The following is a 17,046-nucleotide window of genomic DNA, read 5'->3' as shown; positions in this document are numbered from 1 at the left end:
GTATGTTGGAGGTACTGCATGCAGTCACATACTTTGTAAACACATTCCCAGATAAGCACTCAAAGAAAAAAAAAAAGAAGACATTACTGGTACCTGGAATTCTTTCAAGCTCTGTTATCTGTGGGTGTGCTTGCAACTTCCTCCTCAACATCTCTGTCCTGGGTCCCTGAAAACATGCAGGATTTATGAAGGCAGGAGGAGCTTGGGGCCATAGCACTGCTAACAAGCATAGCCTTGCTTCTCGGGAGGGCAGGTGAGGGGGTGGAGGTGCTGAACGCTGCTGCAGGTGCTGTTAGAACAGAAAAATACACATGGCTTTGCCAAGCTGCAGGTACACGGGGTATCCTGATGCACTGCAGCTACTGGTGAGCAGCTCCCTTATTCTGGAAAAAGAGCCCAGCGCCAGGAAGGTGATGCTGTGGACACCCCAGAAGTGCTCCTTGGGGTGCTGTCAGATGTGCTCCTGGCGTGACTGCAAGCTGTATGGGGCTCTCTCCAACAGGAGCATTCACTCCACTCCTTGCCAGCCTCTTTACAGCTCTGTGGTCTGAAATTACTCTGGTCTAGGTGAAGCTTTGCGTAACCGTCATTTTGCAATATAACATTTTGTTCCATTACAGCATTATTATCGAGCCACAGGTTTTGTGTTTAGCTTGCATGAAGAATTTTGTACAGCAGTACACTTAATGAACGTCAGCTACCTTTGAACTGAAGATTTATGTAAATAGCAGGCATAAGAGCTGCTTTGAAAATACAAAGAAAATAATTACCTAGAGGGAGACACGTAGAATTCTGCTCAAAAACAAAATAACCAAGAAATTGAAGTATTGAAACTAAGGTCTCTCACAAGCATACAGCATCAAGTATTTGCTTTATTACTATTACATAAAGGACTTATAAAGGAAGCCTCAGTCAGAGCCTCAGCCAGTCCAAACTGGACCAGGATCACGAATTTAGGGAAGGCAGCAAGCGTTTTCCATCTACTAACCTACACAATTCCTGCCACCCTAACAATTTCAACTAATATAGCACCTGGCCCCTTCTGAGTCTCCATCTTATTAGAAACACATTGACTCTGACGGCTGCCTGGGAAGCCAAGAACCACATTCATCACTGGGGTATCTCATCTGACATCAGTGAGATCAGACTTTGGCTTTTATCCTCCAAACAGTGCACAATTTTTACACAGGACCTCTATATGAAAATTAACCTTCAGTGCTGCACTAATTCTGTGGTATTTGGAGAAAGGCACAGAATATCGTTCTTTGTTCAAAAGTTCTCTTAAAAGAATCCTCGATCAGCTGTCTTCATGTGAAAAGCTTTTTGTCCATTGGTACAGAAGAAGGGAAAAGCAGCCTTGGGATGAAGGCAGCGCTCGTGGCACTGAGAGCCCGCAACAGGCACAGAATTGCCAGACCAGGCAGGCAGCAAGCTAGTTAAGAACAAAGATGCAGGAGACATGCGTAAGCCCCTTTTCCCCAAAAATACCTGTGCAGAGCTATGGGAACAGCCAGTATTCCTCAGCAATGGCTGAGCTGTTAGTTTGCAGCAGCTGGTAGGGCCAGACTGTGCTGTCAGGAATGCCGTAGCCTGGAGAACAGAAGAATGGAAACTCACTATATATTACTTGGGTTGTATGCTCTGATTTTGTTTTGGTTTCAGCTGCTGAAAAGAAACAAGAAGACGGGAAGAAGTTCTGTTTAATGGACAGCAAGTGCATGAATCAAGAGGAGGCAATGGAAAAAATAATTGTATGGGTACTGACTGGGTAAAACCACTCTCTCCTCTTTTATTTTTTATTTATTTATTTTTTAATCTAAAGATCTTTCAGAGAACCTTAATTATGATTAAGAACCACTTTAAAATGAGGCAAAGGATTACTTTAGTACTTTTTACAGCTACATTTTCATTTTAGCTGGATTTCAGATGAGCAATTATTTTCGTATTTGTAACATTTTAATGGTATTTTGCTAATTCTCTGTGGCGTCAAAGTACCTACAGTGCGTTATTTGTCTCCTATGCTATGCTAAAATTCCAGAGATTTCAGTTACTGACCCTATTTTTAATACCTGATGCAGATGGATTTTAGGTGTTTGCACTTTGAAAAGGTGCCTGTAATGAAAAAAGAGCTTAATTTTCAAAATGAACTTCCCTCTAAAAATCTTCTTAAGTGCCTTGAATTTGGCTAATCAGCCTATTTCAAAAATTTAGGCTAGTACTCCCAATAAATTAAATCAGAGATTTCTATCTCAAACACAGGATAAAACCACAAATGCTGGACATCCCTCTCCTTGTGCTTGCGTTTGTGGATGTGTGTGCATACGTATATATATTGTACAGACAAAAGTTACTGAGTTTTTCATAGCAAAGTCTCTTTAGCTACTTAATCATTTCTGTTGTTCTGCAGACTAGGGGAGATATTTGCAGGGAGCTCTGTGCAAGTTGACTTTTACATAATTATCACAAATCAGTCTTCTGGAATATTTCTTGTGCGATAAGCGTTGTTTGGAAAGTAGTTTTATGTCCATAAATAATTGGATTTTATTTAACCTTCCTTTTCATTGGATTTTTTTTTTTAAAAGAAAAAATAAAGAAAACAAGGACACATTGGTAGAACTGATGGTATTTATGACAGATCTTTAAAAAATATTTTCAGAAAGATTGACTAACGATACAAAGATTTAGATCCTCCACTCTAATTTGAGCTTACTGTAATGATCTTATCTATAAATGATTAGCAGGTTTATGGGATAGGAAAAAAATGGATTTTGGGGGGGGTTCAGTACAAATCATGCCCAGAACATGTTCTTTGGCATCCTGAAAACCAAAATAGAGCAGGAATGTGTTTCTTAATATGAAATATTAATCTAAATTGGAGCATGTTCACCCTCTGGGGGTTCTATTCTGATTTTTAGTGATTGCCAAGTATCTTTATAGATGACTGATTTGGTGAGTGCTCTACCCAGCATTCAGCAGTGTAAGCACTAGAAATATGTAGTTGCGTAACATCACAGAGATGGGCTTTTGCCAATAAGACATGAGCACAAATTGCAAATAAGAAAAAAAAGATGTTTTTGCCTTGTTCTATGAAGAATGTAACTTATTACGAACCTTTTCCCCCACCACCATGTGCCATCCTAAACACAGGTAAACAGCCTGAAATAAAACGAGAAGCTGTCTTATCTTGTCTAAACAGTGTAAATTTGGAGCAACAACCATTGTTGCCTTCTCTTCTTTCTTTATCATTTTGGAAATGGAAAACTGAGACTTACATAGTTGAACAACTGCCTACAAAGCCTGAGGCACACAGCTCATTACCGCACTGATACTCTGGCCACTTCTCACAAGGCAGTCACTTGAGAAAGCCATCCATAGGTATGGAGCTAAATTGGTTTTTAAAAGAAGCAGAACCAAAGTTTCTGTTTGGCTTAAAAAATCAGTACTGTTAAAGAAAAAAGTGCTACTTTATACTCAGATACTGATAGCTTGACTGCTAGTAATATCAACAGTCTTAGATCACAGCCAAAAAAACACAATAATTAAAATTTATGTTAACCTTAGAGGTCTACTCTGTAGAATAGATACAAAATATGTTAGCTCCTTACTCATGGATTTGGGATCATGCTCCTCCTATCACTTTTGCTTCAGGGAGCTATTAGCAGAAGTCCCTCTTAGGACTTTTAAAGCAATTAGGAGAGGTTCTGTGTTACGGCAGAGAGAAAGGGAGCAGTTTACATACCTGTATTCAAATACTATGACAAGACATTGCTTTGCATATTATTATATTTTAAAAACGGAGCCTGTTTCTTATGTGAGACAAGGTCCATGATATCTGACAGGAATGCACATAACAATTGTTGCAACTATACACGGAGCGTAAGGAGTTGAAATTGCTGACAGAAGCCTTAGTAGGTGCTAAGCCTTTTAGGCTTAGTGAAATTATGAGATATATGAAGGTTAAGACGCTAATGTAAAACAAAAAATAGCATTTCGTTATGCCTTTATTTGGAAAAAACATGTCGGTGTCTGTCAGTTTATATCTACATTTTCAGTTGCCTTAAGGTCTGAAAGAAGACTTTTTGAAAACTAGTCCAAAAAAATAGGATTCCTTGTTAGAAATAATGAAAAAATTCTGTATGTATATATGCAGACGGGAACACAGATGCCTTTATCTTTCCTAAATTGAGTGAAGGAAAGCTCAAATGGTGAATGAAGTAATTTTGGCAATTCCATGAAAGCTTGCAGTACACAGGCAGATCTGTCAGAGACAGTGCCCTCAGCAATAATACTGGAGGGATAATTGATAAGTGGTTATCCAAAAAACACTGGAAAAGACCACCAAAGCAAAAAAGTTGAAATCCTGCCATCACTCTATCACTTGCTTATATACGGATTGAATCCATTTAACACCAAAGTAGTTGGGCCTCCAAGTTGCAGAGGAGCAGCGACCGCTGTATTTGCATGTTATCCGTGAAATCCTGTTTTAATTTACTAAGAACACACATCAGGATACCACTTCAACGTGCACAAAATAAGGTACAAACTGCAGGCCTTTATGGTTGGGAGTCCTGTGGTTTACGGGCTCCATTAATTTCTTTGTGGGTTGACAAATGACTGTGGTGTGGAGCAACTTCTAATAACACGAAACCTCCTCAGACTCCATTCCTTCTGTCCCTCTCTTACCAACTCCTCGGTGTCTTTCATTCCTGCTAGCAATTTAAAGCCAGCTACGATGCTGATGTTAAACAAAGCACAAATTACTTTACAGAGCCAGTTCTTGTTGACGCAGAAGGAACATTTCTCTGTTTCTGCTGGCAAGACCTGCAGTGGCATTTTGTGGTTTTGGCGTGTTTCTCATCGGTAAAGGAAAATTTGCTTTATTTTGAAGCCATATATAGTACTGGTGGCACATGATGACACTTGCTTGTAAATAGCCATGCGAGAAGCAGACAAAAGTTAAGCTGCGCCGACAGCTGTAAAATTCCCCTTCTCGCTTCAGGGCATGATAATTCTCAGTTCCTTAGGGAAAGGTCATCCTGTTGGCATGCCTTCTTAGGGCACTTACACCCCATTCCTGGAAGGTTTCGGTTGCATAAGGCACACACCAGGCTGTCTGCAGCGACAGATACTTCTGGGAGGTGTCCATCAGAAACCTCCACATGCGAGTGCAGCCCTGGGCACTAACCTTACAGAAAATGGTATTGATCTGGCAGCAGAATAACCAGGCTGTCACCGCTCACAGCTCTGTCAGTAACGGTGTGACTCCTTCTGGACCAAGGCTTTTCAATGCATTTTCCTGCAGTTGCTGAATATAAAATGCTGGGAATAAGACTTTCTGACCAGAGGAAAAAGTCTGTCTGAACTAAAAAAATGCTGGAAAGGAATTTGCTCCCACTTTCTCCCCTCCTAGTATATATACAGAGTATTAATCTTCAGACAGGCGGAGGATGATAACTGGTGTGAGCAGGCATGCACTACAATCAACAATGATATAATTTCATTCCAGTTCTAACATTTAAAAACATTATCCCTTCCAAGTATCATCAATCAAGCCTCTGCTTAGGAAATACCAAATTAGTTGCTGTTGCTAAAAGGCCATCGATAGATTTTTGTATTTAGGGGAACTATTCCGCTATCCTTTTTTGCTCAGACTTGATTTCTGGCTATTATCTTTTCAACAGGAATGTTACAAAGGCCTTGCTCAGCACATCTCTATCTTCAGACTCGAGAGGGAAGGGAACCATCTGCAGAGCGTAAAGTATCCTTGGCACGACCGCGATCCTCCAGGCAGCTGCTCTCCCGGCCATGAGAGGGGGAGCTGGTTTCAGTGCCTCTGATTTCCCCGTGAATTATGTGAAGTTCATGTGGTTCAAACCAGTGACTGGGGTATTTTTGCATGTAAATAATCTCATTAAGTCTTGATCACTAACTCGATAACTTTGTGGTTTCCTAAATGGTCCAGTGGGGAAAAAATAAATGGGCTTCATACCAAGATCGAATGAATAACAATAGGAGATGGTTCTTCAGCTAGGAAATGAATTATTTAATTTTACCTTGCTGAGTTACTTCGCTGTGCTCAGCATAGCTTAGTGAGGAGAGGAAAGGGGGGATTTGAGCCTGTTTTCCCTCAGACCTGATCTACAGTTTATATACTCACACAGCCTACAGTCATTCTCTTTCACTTGTCATTTCACAGTTTACTTTTTTATAGATAATAATAACGGCGTTTGCACAGATTGGGTTTCAGGCAGTTTCAGTGCACATTCTATGGCCTCCTACATTGTATCATCCTGCAGTACACACCATGTGTCTGCACATTAGAGGAAAGACTGAATTAAATACAGACAAGGCATCACCATTTGAAAGTGTGCTCCTGTGCATAGGTAGCAGAGAACTCAATGAATATTTGAACAATTTTGTAAGATGAGTGCAGCAGGCTTGCATGGCAGCTGGTTAACCACTTCATGAAACGGCTGCTCCATTAAACTGGTCTGAAATCACCACAATTGTCTCCAAAAACATCTGATACCTGTTGCAAGTTACCTTTTTTTGGCCTTATTGCAATGTTACAATTTTTCTGCATTAATGCTTCAGTCTAGTTTTACACTTACAGTTTCATTCATTGCCTGTTTTCAAAGGAGAGAGCTTGAGGGACCTGAATAGGCAGTGAATATACAGAAACCCTAGAAAGTTCTTTACAGCACCACTCAATTTAATCGTCCTCTTATTTCATTTAAGCATTGCAGTTTATTAGCGTGTTGTAGGGTAAAGCCACTAGTTAAGAAAGATTTGCAACATCCTTAAGAAATATATAGAAATTAAAAAATATCCACTAAACTCAAATGCAAAGTAATTTTCCTGGGGCAATGAATCCAATTGAGAGCAAAATCATAATCAGAAGCAGTACTGACATCCGCCTAAATCTCAAGGCTATAATAAAACCCTTTTGTCCCCAGATGCCCTTCTAAGTCAGTTTGTTCATCTCTAACACTGAGGATTGCTTTACAAAGCAAGGATTATATTGTGCCTTGTGTCTCTCTTCCTGTAACTGTGCCACTTAATACTGGTGTGTGCTCTTACGCATTTGGTGAGTGCTTTCCTGAAGGAGTGGTTCAGTGTGAATAGGTTCACACAGAACCTAAGTGTCAGTCACTGCAACTCAAGGTATAACCTAAGTAGGTTAGGAGGATAAATGTAAAACTTCTAATACATTTCGATGCATTTATATTGAAACTTCAGGGTATTTGTGCACAACAAAGTCATCTTTGGAGAAACTAACATGGGCATCCAGAAGAGGAGTAGCTTTGCAGCAGGATAAAAAGAGAAAAAAAAAGTTGCTTTTGCTATTTCTATAATATGCAAAGAGTCTACAGTCCCGCAGGACTGTGATAGGATATGGATCATCTCATCACCTTCTCTTAGCTTGACAGCTTAAGACAAGATAGGATTTCATTTTTTGTTTTATTTTGTGTTTGGATTTTTTTTTTTTATTCTACATCTCTCTTCTGCATAGATGACACTTGTCTATTCTTCTCCCCTTTGTCCCAATGTCTTCACATCCCTCCTTTTTCTTAGCATTCCCAAAATGTTTTCTTCATTCTCTGTTCCTATTTCTTATTGCTTTCATCAACAGTTAATTCAAGTCTCAAGTCAACTCTCCCTTCCTTCCCCATTCCTCATATTTATGGACATTTGCTCAATCTCTAACCTCCCATACCTGTCCCTACTTTCTCCTGTTTTCTATTATACCAGTTCTAACCTCACTTTAATAGCCCTCCCCCTTTCCTTTTTTTGTCCTGGTTCTACTGCCTTTGAAATCTCCCTTCCTCCTTTGAAATAGCGAATAGTTTCTGTTTCTTGTTTTCAGTTTCCTTTTCCTTATCCGACATGGTTTCCATGGTTCTCCTTTCTTTTAAGCTGTCTTTAGGCTGTCATGTCTGTTTTGCCCTGCTCTTCCTTGCTCTCACTTCTGGTCCTCCCTTCCATCCTTTCAAAAAGCTCTGTATCTTACACTCTCTCTGTGTGGCTGTCATCTCCTGTCAGTTCTGGTTACATATTGTGTGCTCTCACAACTGGCACATGTGGAAACTGAGACGTTCTGTAGAGACTGCTGCAACTTGATGGAGAGAACAGGGATTGGAAAGAGAGCACAGCTCCTCCAGTGGATAAGAGACCTGGACGTGACAGCTTGATCTAATAACTGAGAAGCACAGGAACACATGCCATGAACGCACTGGTATGTTAGTGCTTTATTTCCCTGTTCTGAACGGTTTTGTCAATGCATCGGCATTAAAGAATTTCCTAAGCCACCATCCTTACTCCAATCCTGCAAAATTTCAGAACAGAATCTAAGCCAGGTGCACACTGAAACACTGCAGTAGGTGTCCTCACGCTTCCTATCCATGAATTATGCTTCTGAATGACTGCTTGTTTCTGTAGGGCGATAGGTTTCTGAACCTTAAGTTGACAGATTTCTCTAGTGAGACCAACTATTACACTCATTGTTCTGACAAGCAATTTTTTTCAAACCTTCTGGCAGTCCTTAACTCAAGCGATTCAAGAAATATTGACCTCTTGGCGAAGCATCTAAGGTACATCCTTGAAAACAAAGACAATCTGAAGGCAGGGTATCATTGCCTTTTGTTTTAAGGACTATGTTGTACCAACTCACACATCAGATTCTGCACATTGACAAGCCAGGCTTAGCCTGTGCAGTTTCCTGTCTTTTGGCAGGAGCTTTTGCCTGCAGAAGACTTACTTAAATACAAATTACCTAATTTTGAATTACCATCTTTAAATAATAATTCTGTTTCTCTTCTTTGAGGAATGTATTTCCCTGGTGACAGATCTGTGAGCTTTCTATAAAGAGAAATGCCAAAGTGTGCATAGTCACAGCTAAAGAGTTCCTTTTATCAGTTAATGAGGACAACCTATTCTGCCCATCTTAGACAGGTCTAGCAGAAAGCCGGAATTACCACACAATGGCTTGGAAACACTGATATTAGTGGGTAGAATTGGTCATGTTTTGCAGTAGGTGAAAGTGTTGCTTGTTTTTTTTGTGTGTCCTCAAAATACATTTGACATCACCTGCCAAATTTAAAAGGGGATTCCAGTTGTCCTAGCAAGGGAGACTTTTCTCAGCTGATGGGACCTTCAAAAGTGAAGCACTTCCCTGGTGTACAGGACTGCCAGAACTGTTCTTCCCTGCAGCTGCTTCCTGGCTGAAGTTCTCCTAACAGACCTGTGGAGCATATTATGAGAAGAAAGGTCAGATAAGCACCAATACATTTTCCTAGTGTGCTTGAATGTATCACTAATAACTATGAGATTGTAACCTGGTGAGCCAGACTTTGGGTAGCTGCCAGATCCAGGGCAGTTTGTTCTGTTCAACTTTTGTTTCATCTAATTCTTCTCTCTAGTTTTTAATGTAATCAACAGTGCTTTCTTGAACATAATCTTGTTCCACATATTGTTAGTGAAGCTGGCTGCTCCAAAGAGATGTAAAATGAACTTCTGGCCTCTGGGGGTGAAAGAGGAAGGTGAAAGAAGGGAGTAAAAGGTACCTGGCCTGTAGCACTCAGCAGAAGATCCGAAGCCAGAAAGTTGCCAAGATGCTAGTTCGCTGGTACATAAACAAGTCAAAAAAGTAAGGGACATATCAGCCACAGGACCAGGCACTGGCAGGTGTCAAGAGGAATTCTCTTTTACAGTGTCAATAGTTTTGTTTTGCTTTGTAAAAACATCTGTCCCCTGCATTCTTAAAAACCCATTTCCAAGCGATATAAAGAAGCACAGCTGGAGGTGGTTATTTCAATAAAATGTATTTCACTTAATTTGGACACACAGTTGGGACAAAGCTTTATTGAAAAAGCTTTTAGAGAATTAATTCACGATAGTCCATAGAAATGTCTGGGACTTAGTGAGGACAGTAGTCACAAGTTTTCCTTAATGAGGTGTACTTGGCCACTGTCATGGACTCACATGGTGTTTAACCAGGTGTTAAATATATGTGAAACACTAAACTTCAGTCCTTTCATAGAAACCTTGCCAAGCGAAGATTTAAAAAAGACCAATAAATGAAATTCAAGATTATTATTCTTATTTCCTTTAGCACTTCACTTCATTCTGAGCCTGATGCTCCCTTTTGTGGGGGTTTTAGTGCCAGGGCCAGGAAACAGAACAGATTTCCATTCGCGTATGTGAACGTCAACATTATAAAAAAGATAATTTCCTGAACAAGCAAGGAACCGGGAGGGCAGCAGGCTTCCAGATCCTGAAAGGTCACGTGAACCATTTCATTTATGTTTTTCTAACTGCAATGTCCCTTCAAAATGTGCTGGAGCCCTGGTATAGGGACTGAATTATTCAAAATTACTGAAACAGCATTGAAATAGCTTTTTTCTAGCAGTAGATGTTTTGGAGAGCGTGCTTTATATGAAGGAAAGTAAACCCATAATTTCTTCCCTGGTACCCAGAGGCCACGGACACTTTTGTTTGAGAGAGCTAGAAATAATCTTTTAAAACACAAAGTAGTACTGAAGAATGTGAGAAATGGGGCCTTTCCATTCTTACTTATCTTGAGGTAAACACAAAACTTCAAAGGTCAACTTATTTTTTTCTCCTCACCTTGATACTCTCAGCTCCACAGAAACTTGCTCCACTGATTCAGAAGAGCGTTGGCATGAGGAGCTCCAGTTCCTTGCAGAGCAATGACCCTGAGAACAAGTGTTTTCCTAATTCAGCTGTGACCAGAGCTCAGGTAACTGGAGGAGAGAGCCATCAGTCACAGGATGCTTTGATATTTGTCCTGCTTTGCAGTCTGGAAAACCTTCTTCTTGCAACAGGGGAAGAGAGAAAAAGGGAGCAAGCTTGTATGAGCTGTCTTGACACGCACCCAGCTTTTCCAGGGACTGGAGGAAACAGCAGCATTATTCTGGCCTGCTCTGTCGCCATATGAGGCTGAACTGTGTTTCTTAGGGGGTATAACTAGGGCAATTCCCTGGGGCACTGGGCTATAAACAGAGGAAAAGCAGGAAGCAGCTGAAGGCACCAGCAGAAGACAGACCTGATCTCTACCCCTCTTCCAGGTGAAGCCAGCTCTCCCCCCATAGCCACCATGGCATATCCATAGATCTTTCCATACTGGGGGCCAGACTCTGCCATCTTTTTTCATTTTTCTAAGTTAGATCTGCAGCCTTCATCTCAGTCCATGTATAGAAAACATGACCCTCATAATGCCTTTCAAGCTAATACACAAAGCAGTTATATTTGGACAGCAGCACAACTGGAGAAATGTCCAACAAAGCATGTCAGTAGAACTCTAGCACATTTCCTATTTTAACAGTGTGTAATTTGAGTGTTTGTTCTCTCGAGTGCCTTCAAATTATGCCAATTTCTGGAGATTAGAGTCTAGGCTAAGCACTCTCCATGAACAGATACACAGCGGATCTCTGTTTTAGTTGGAAGAAGGTTTATATATGAACTGATTGCTTATTGCTTGAAAGAGCTATTCAGCTGGCTATAAAAATTGTGGTTTTGACATGGGAATGTTCTTGTGGCATTGTTTTACATAGCGGTGGCTCTATCTGAAATGTTAGATTCTCTTTGGACGCTTCAGCTGTGATGTGGTTTGAACTGGAGCACCCAAGACTTCTTTGATTCCCTACCAAGGGAGAAGCGAAACACTATTGCATGTTTTTGATGTCCAGAGACGTCTACGTTACTTTCTCTGCAGGATCGTCTTGTTATGTTGCAGGTATATTACCTTCCTGACAAGTAATGCAGATTAATGCATTTTCTGGTGCGGGAAACCTAATTAAAAGACTTGAATTTACAAACTTGGATTCAGTCGAAATCACTCACTGGAAAATATTTTTCTTTTCAGACAGAGCGGTGACTAAAGCTTAGTAAAAAAAGTCTTTCATTAATCCCGTTTCATACACTGACTCAAAATGTAATCATGGGCATATCCCAAGCCCTCATCTGCTTCAGGCAATCCAGCTAGAAATGAGGTTAAGAAACGAAGCATTGTGGAGTGCTGTGTACCACATCCAGCCTGAGTGTTCTTTGAACAACTTCAAAATTCTTCAAAAACGCAGATAAAATGAGGATGTGTAACTAAAAAAAAACGTTGATGTGCACGGGTGGATTACTGCACTCCTTACAAAGCAAAGCTGTCTCCTGAGAGAAGAAAGGCAGCCCCTCATTTACATGAGCATCGACAACTGCAAAAAGACTACTGAAAAAGATGTAACAAAAGACTCTGCATTTTATAGCCTGGAACAGATGGACAAATCATAAAAACCAAGTCATGATTTAATTCTTCTGACAAATAGATGTGTTGCTGATTCGGGGAGACTAACAGGGTGCAACTGCTGCTGCAGATTCAGTTCAAAGGCAGCGAGCATTTCTCAGACTTCCCCACCATTCCTTGCTGACAGAAATTAGCTTGATTTCAGCTAATTGGGAATTTGCTGTTTACTAGGCTTCACCTCACACCTAATTAGAACTTTGTGTGGAAGGAAATTCTGATGTCTATTTTTAGCTGAGTTTTTACATTTGCATTACATTTTAATTAGACATTTTTGAGCCGTGCATGAGCAGCAGTTGCAAAAAAAGGATGATCTGGGATTTAAAGTTACGGTGTGAAAAACACGGAGCTGCTAAACTCCATTTCTGACTGTTCTTACATGTATTTTGGGAAAGTTTCTTTCAGAGTTTTGTGCAAATCCTACAGAATTTGGCCTAGTAATGTCTGTCTTCAGTAGGAACAACGTAACCACGGTCTGGTCCTAGCCTGTCACAACACAACCCACCTCTACAAACAAAAACCTACAATGTCAACTCCTGTACACTGCATGAGTATTGACTTTAACTTTGCTTAGTCAAGAACATTATAAAAACAAAACTGGAAAAAAACATGCAGAGACTTCAGAATGAAAAGGCTCAGTTGTTTAAAATGACTTGGGTCCTATGTGGCCATTTTAAAAAAAAAAGCTCTTACAGTCATATTTTTAAAAATAAAATAGCTCTACTGTGCAACTTTTGCTTTCGTCCAACAGAATGGTGTTGTGTTGAATTTCAAGGCTGACCCTGGAAAGCATCTTAGGTGGCAAAGCAAAGATCAAGGCCAATGTCAAATTTTTCTAATTTACATTTCTCCAATGCTTTCAGAGTCTGGAGGCAAGACAAAGTCTGACTGGATTGTGGGTATTATATTCCCACACATGTCTCGTGAAGAAATTTCTTGGGACCAAGAAAATCATAGAAGGAAAAATCCCTTATTCTTTTTGGCTTAGTGTAAGATACACATACGTGAAGTGTAACTCAGGCAAGGCTTTTCAACATCTCTTGTTTCAAACTGCTATTTGTGACTGTGGCAGGTATCCCTGAATAATGAAATTGCTATCAGCAAGTGACCCTCTTCTCCAGGATCACACGAATGTCACCATACAGTGCTGAAAGAAGAAAATCAGGTCGTATTTCACATTAAGAGAGAATGAAAGCTGGAAATGGTTTTGTATTTTCTCCCATATTTTCTTTTCCACTCCCAGTCATATCTGCATGGCTGATGGTTAACAGGGTGCTTTGCTTCTTTCTGTGGAAGCATTTGTTATTGCTTGCTCACCGCTTTCCATAGCAACACAATGTCTCTGTTTAAGATCCGGTGGAGATGAGCAAACAGAAAAGCCTTTAAGAAGCAGTTTGTGAACGAAGATAAATTAAACTTAACTCTTTAACTGTGCAGTCAGTATTTATTATGGTACTGTGAAATGTCTTGCTGAGGCCAGAACGCCCTCCATCTTGAAGCACAAGAATGGCCATATTGGGCCAGATCCACTGTCCCCTTAGCACAGAAAGCTGTCTCTGCCAGGACTGGGTAGTGGATTCCTACAGAAGACCACAAAAGGAGGACAGGAGTGACATGAGGAATCCTCTGCTATAGTCTTTCTGCCCTCCCTCAGTTCCTTCAAGCTGCAGCTGAGGAACTTCCTTGACTAAAGGAGGTGCCTATGCCTTTTTTTTTTTTTTTTTTAGATGCAGATGTGTATGAAGTGGTTAGACTGCAACGAGTTCGATCCTTTATTCTCTTCACTAACAGCAAGAAACAAATCATAGTCTCTCTAGTTGCACACTGCACTCAAGGGACATCTGTGCACAAAAGGGCACAAATCAGAGGTGGGAATCAGACACTACTTGAAAAGTCCAAATAATTTACTGAACTTTTTAAAAACACAAAGTCAGTATAAAAGTATATAGCTTTAAGATATCTACCCTGAAGACCGCATTTTGTTTCAAAAGAATTAGAAGAGCAAGTGAATTGTAAATTAAGACTCAGGTTGTGAAAGACGAATATACTAGAAACACACTCAGCACATGGAAAAGGCTAAAAAACCTTGTTATGAATAAACACCAAGGATTTGTGCCCCAGCCTGGAAACTGAAATATGTCCAGGACTTCATGAATAGGTATTGTTCCTATAGCAGTATTTGTAGAAGCAGCAGCTATTTACAAGCAGAAATTCTTTAGAATTCTTTCCTATACTACATCACCCACCTGGTGACAGCAACCATAGCTATGAACAACAGATAGGTAAGAAGTGTTAACTGGGCAGACTTTCCTGTCATTGCAGCACATTTTTAATTAACAGACTATTCACCAGCACTGCCAACTCTCATAATTTCACCTGTAAGCCCTTCTGTATATGAGGGGCGCTTTAAGCCCCTTAAGCCCTGGAGTCATTTGATATATCATAATATCACTTTTACTTCCCTTTCCCTTATATTTATATCCCCAGGATTACACAGAAAACCTTGGAAACATATACTCTGAAGGTTAAGAACATAACTGAACAAATAAAAAGAACCACCAATTTTTAACTCCCATGTCAATTCTAGTTGATGTGATTCTTGGTCAGGGGCACCTGACAACATCTGCTAGGGTTGTTTGCTGCAACAGCCCCCGCTTGGCATTAACCTTTTCTTTCTTTTCTGTATCTGTCCAGCCAAGGATGCTGTCATTACTTATACAGTAGAAAACATCCTTAAGTTATTATGTGAGTTATTACTTACTCTTCAATTCAGTTAAAAAAAAAAAAAGCCAATACTTTGAAAATGACATTTAAAATAAATGTTAATAAGTCTCCGACTGCTCACCAGTAGCTCTTGGGTTTATAATGTTCATTTTTTATCCAATAGAGATAAATTTGGATTTAAAGCAACATGCTCCAGTATTTCTATTTTTAAAAACTGTTGGAAACCATATGGAGCTGGTTTGCAAATACTACTGCAACACGCACTGTGAGAGCAGCAGCAGTCTGGTGAAAAGGCCACTAAGTACATCAGGAAATAAGGAAGGGTAAAGACTGAATTTTACAAGCAAAAGCATATCTTTTTGTCAACCTTATCTGAATTGGCATAAGAATACCATTTTATCTCTTTTCTGGTTTTAGTCAACATTATTTTCATGTTTTATTTCACCACCAGACACTCACAACAGAGTAGCAGCCATTTTACAAGTGACTTAGAGCTACTGTACTATATCGAAGTATTTATGAAATATATTATAATTAGGATTTTTCCTCTGCTACAGCAAAATCGTGGTTATGGACACTTTTAAATGTGATTACTCAATCTCAATATGCCTAATGACAGAATTACATATATATATCAAGTAACTCTGATTTTTTATTTATTTTTTTTACCTCAAAAACATAAAGTGAATGGTAGCAACAGACTGATACAGAGTAAGTGACAGCACCAAATACAGCGTGGAGAAAATAAAAATGCCTGAGAATACAGATCTTCAATTAAACACACTGCAGCAGCAGAACAAAATCAATAGACACGCTGACAAAGCACACTAAAATTTGTGTAAATAATTTCTATTTTTCTCAATCTAATTTGATGGTTCAGCATATCCACAGCTATTACAGACAGTTATTATGCCCAAGAGGTGTCTGTGCTGTGCAGGGCCACGCAGGCCACCCAGCCACTAGAGCTTAGTGACATGGTTTAGTGGAGGACTTGTTAGTGTCAGAGGTTGGACTCAGTGATGTTGGAGGTCTCTTCCAACCTAGGTGATTCTGTGACTACCCTTCACTGCCTCCATAGCTGGTGAATAGTCACTGCATTTAAAAGCAGGTGAAGGAAAGGGGAACATAGTGTGTATTTAAAACAGCTCTCACCAGAAGTATATCCCTGTGTGGGCTCCTGCTTCTCCTCCAGAGGTTGCTAGGACTTCCAGTCTCGTTCTTCTCCCTCAACCATGGTTTGCTGTAGGCAACCCCTAGATCTGGGCAGGCCCAGCCCAAAGCTCCCAGAGCCTCAGCTACCTCTCTTAGCCAGGCTGCTTCACAGCTGTCCCTGCTTGGCCTCAGTATTTAGGGTGAGGCAAGTGATAAATACAGGCCCTCACTGAAACACAACCATGAAAGCAGGAGGTCTGAGAGGAAGCCTTCTGCTCTCAATATCTCCTAGCTGCAGGCAGGTCTCCAGCAGCCTGAGCTCCTGCCACCATGCTGCCTCCTGGATCCCTGACAGACTTTTGTCCCTTTGTCTAAAGGTATCGCAAATATTTATGACACTCTGGTTAGAACTTAAGTGTATGGTTTCAAAATGCTCGGCAGGCTGATCTAAAGCTTCTTGCTGCCAAATAGAGTGTGTGCATCCACCTGCCTCACCTTCCCTCCTTACCCTCAGGATGGTGTTGGCTCTGCCAGAGCCCTTCCTTTGTGCCAATTCTATTAGCAAAACCCAGAAAAACATAACAAAAACCCCCAAACCTGCAATGAAAAATTTGAATATCTCCTTGCCGTATTAATGAGTGAAATTAGATCACAGAAGGCTCCAAAGTGTGCCAGAGCTGGTGTGAGAAAGGAGGTCAGCAGCTGAGAGCAGGAGGGATGGCTTGAGGAAGGAAGGGAGATGGAGCCTCTTTTTGTCCATGTTTGATCTGTTTATTGAATTTCAATCTTTTGTTTTATTTTAAACTCAAACTCAAGTGTATGAGAAAGGCAGAAGCTCTCTGGCATTGTTAGTTCTTTCC

The 17,046-nt window shown here is 40.4% G+C and overlaps 1 protein-coding gene across 1 annotated transcript in view; it reads right to left on the bottom strand.

Moving 5' to 3' along the window:
• The window catches only part of LOC137852932 (uncharacterized), a 31,876-nt gene that overhangs the window by 14,790 nt on the left and 40 nt on the right, over positions 1-17,046 (bottom strand). Inside the window, exons 2-4 of the mRNA XM_068675086.1 lie at positions 16,187-16,364; positions 1,489-1,590; positions 94-289 (exon numbers count right to left, since the gene is read on the bottom strand). Coding sequence (XP_068531187.1) covers positions 94-289; positions 1,489-1,590; positions 16,187-16,364 — 476 coding nt within the window. The remainder of the gene's footprint in view (positions 1-93; positions 290-1,488; positions 1,591-16,186; positions 16,365-17,046) is intronic.

Source organism: Anas acuta, chromosome 3 (genome assembly GCF_963932015.1).
Source record: "Anas acuta chromosome 3, bAnaAcu1.1, whole genome shotgun sequence".
Taxonomy (NCBI): Eukaryota; Metazoa; Chordata; class Aves; order Anseriformes; family Anatidae; genus Anas; species Anas acuta.
This window is presented reverse-complemented; position numbering and strand designations above follow the sequence as displayed.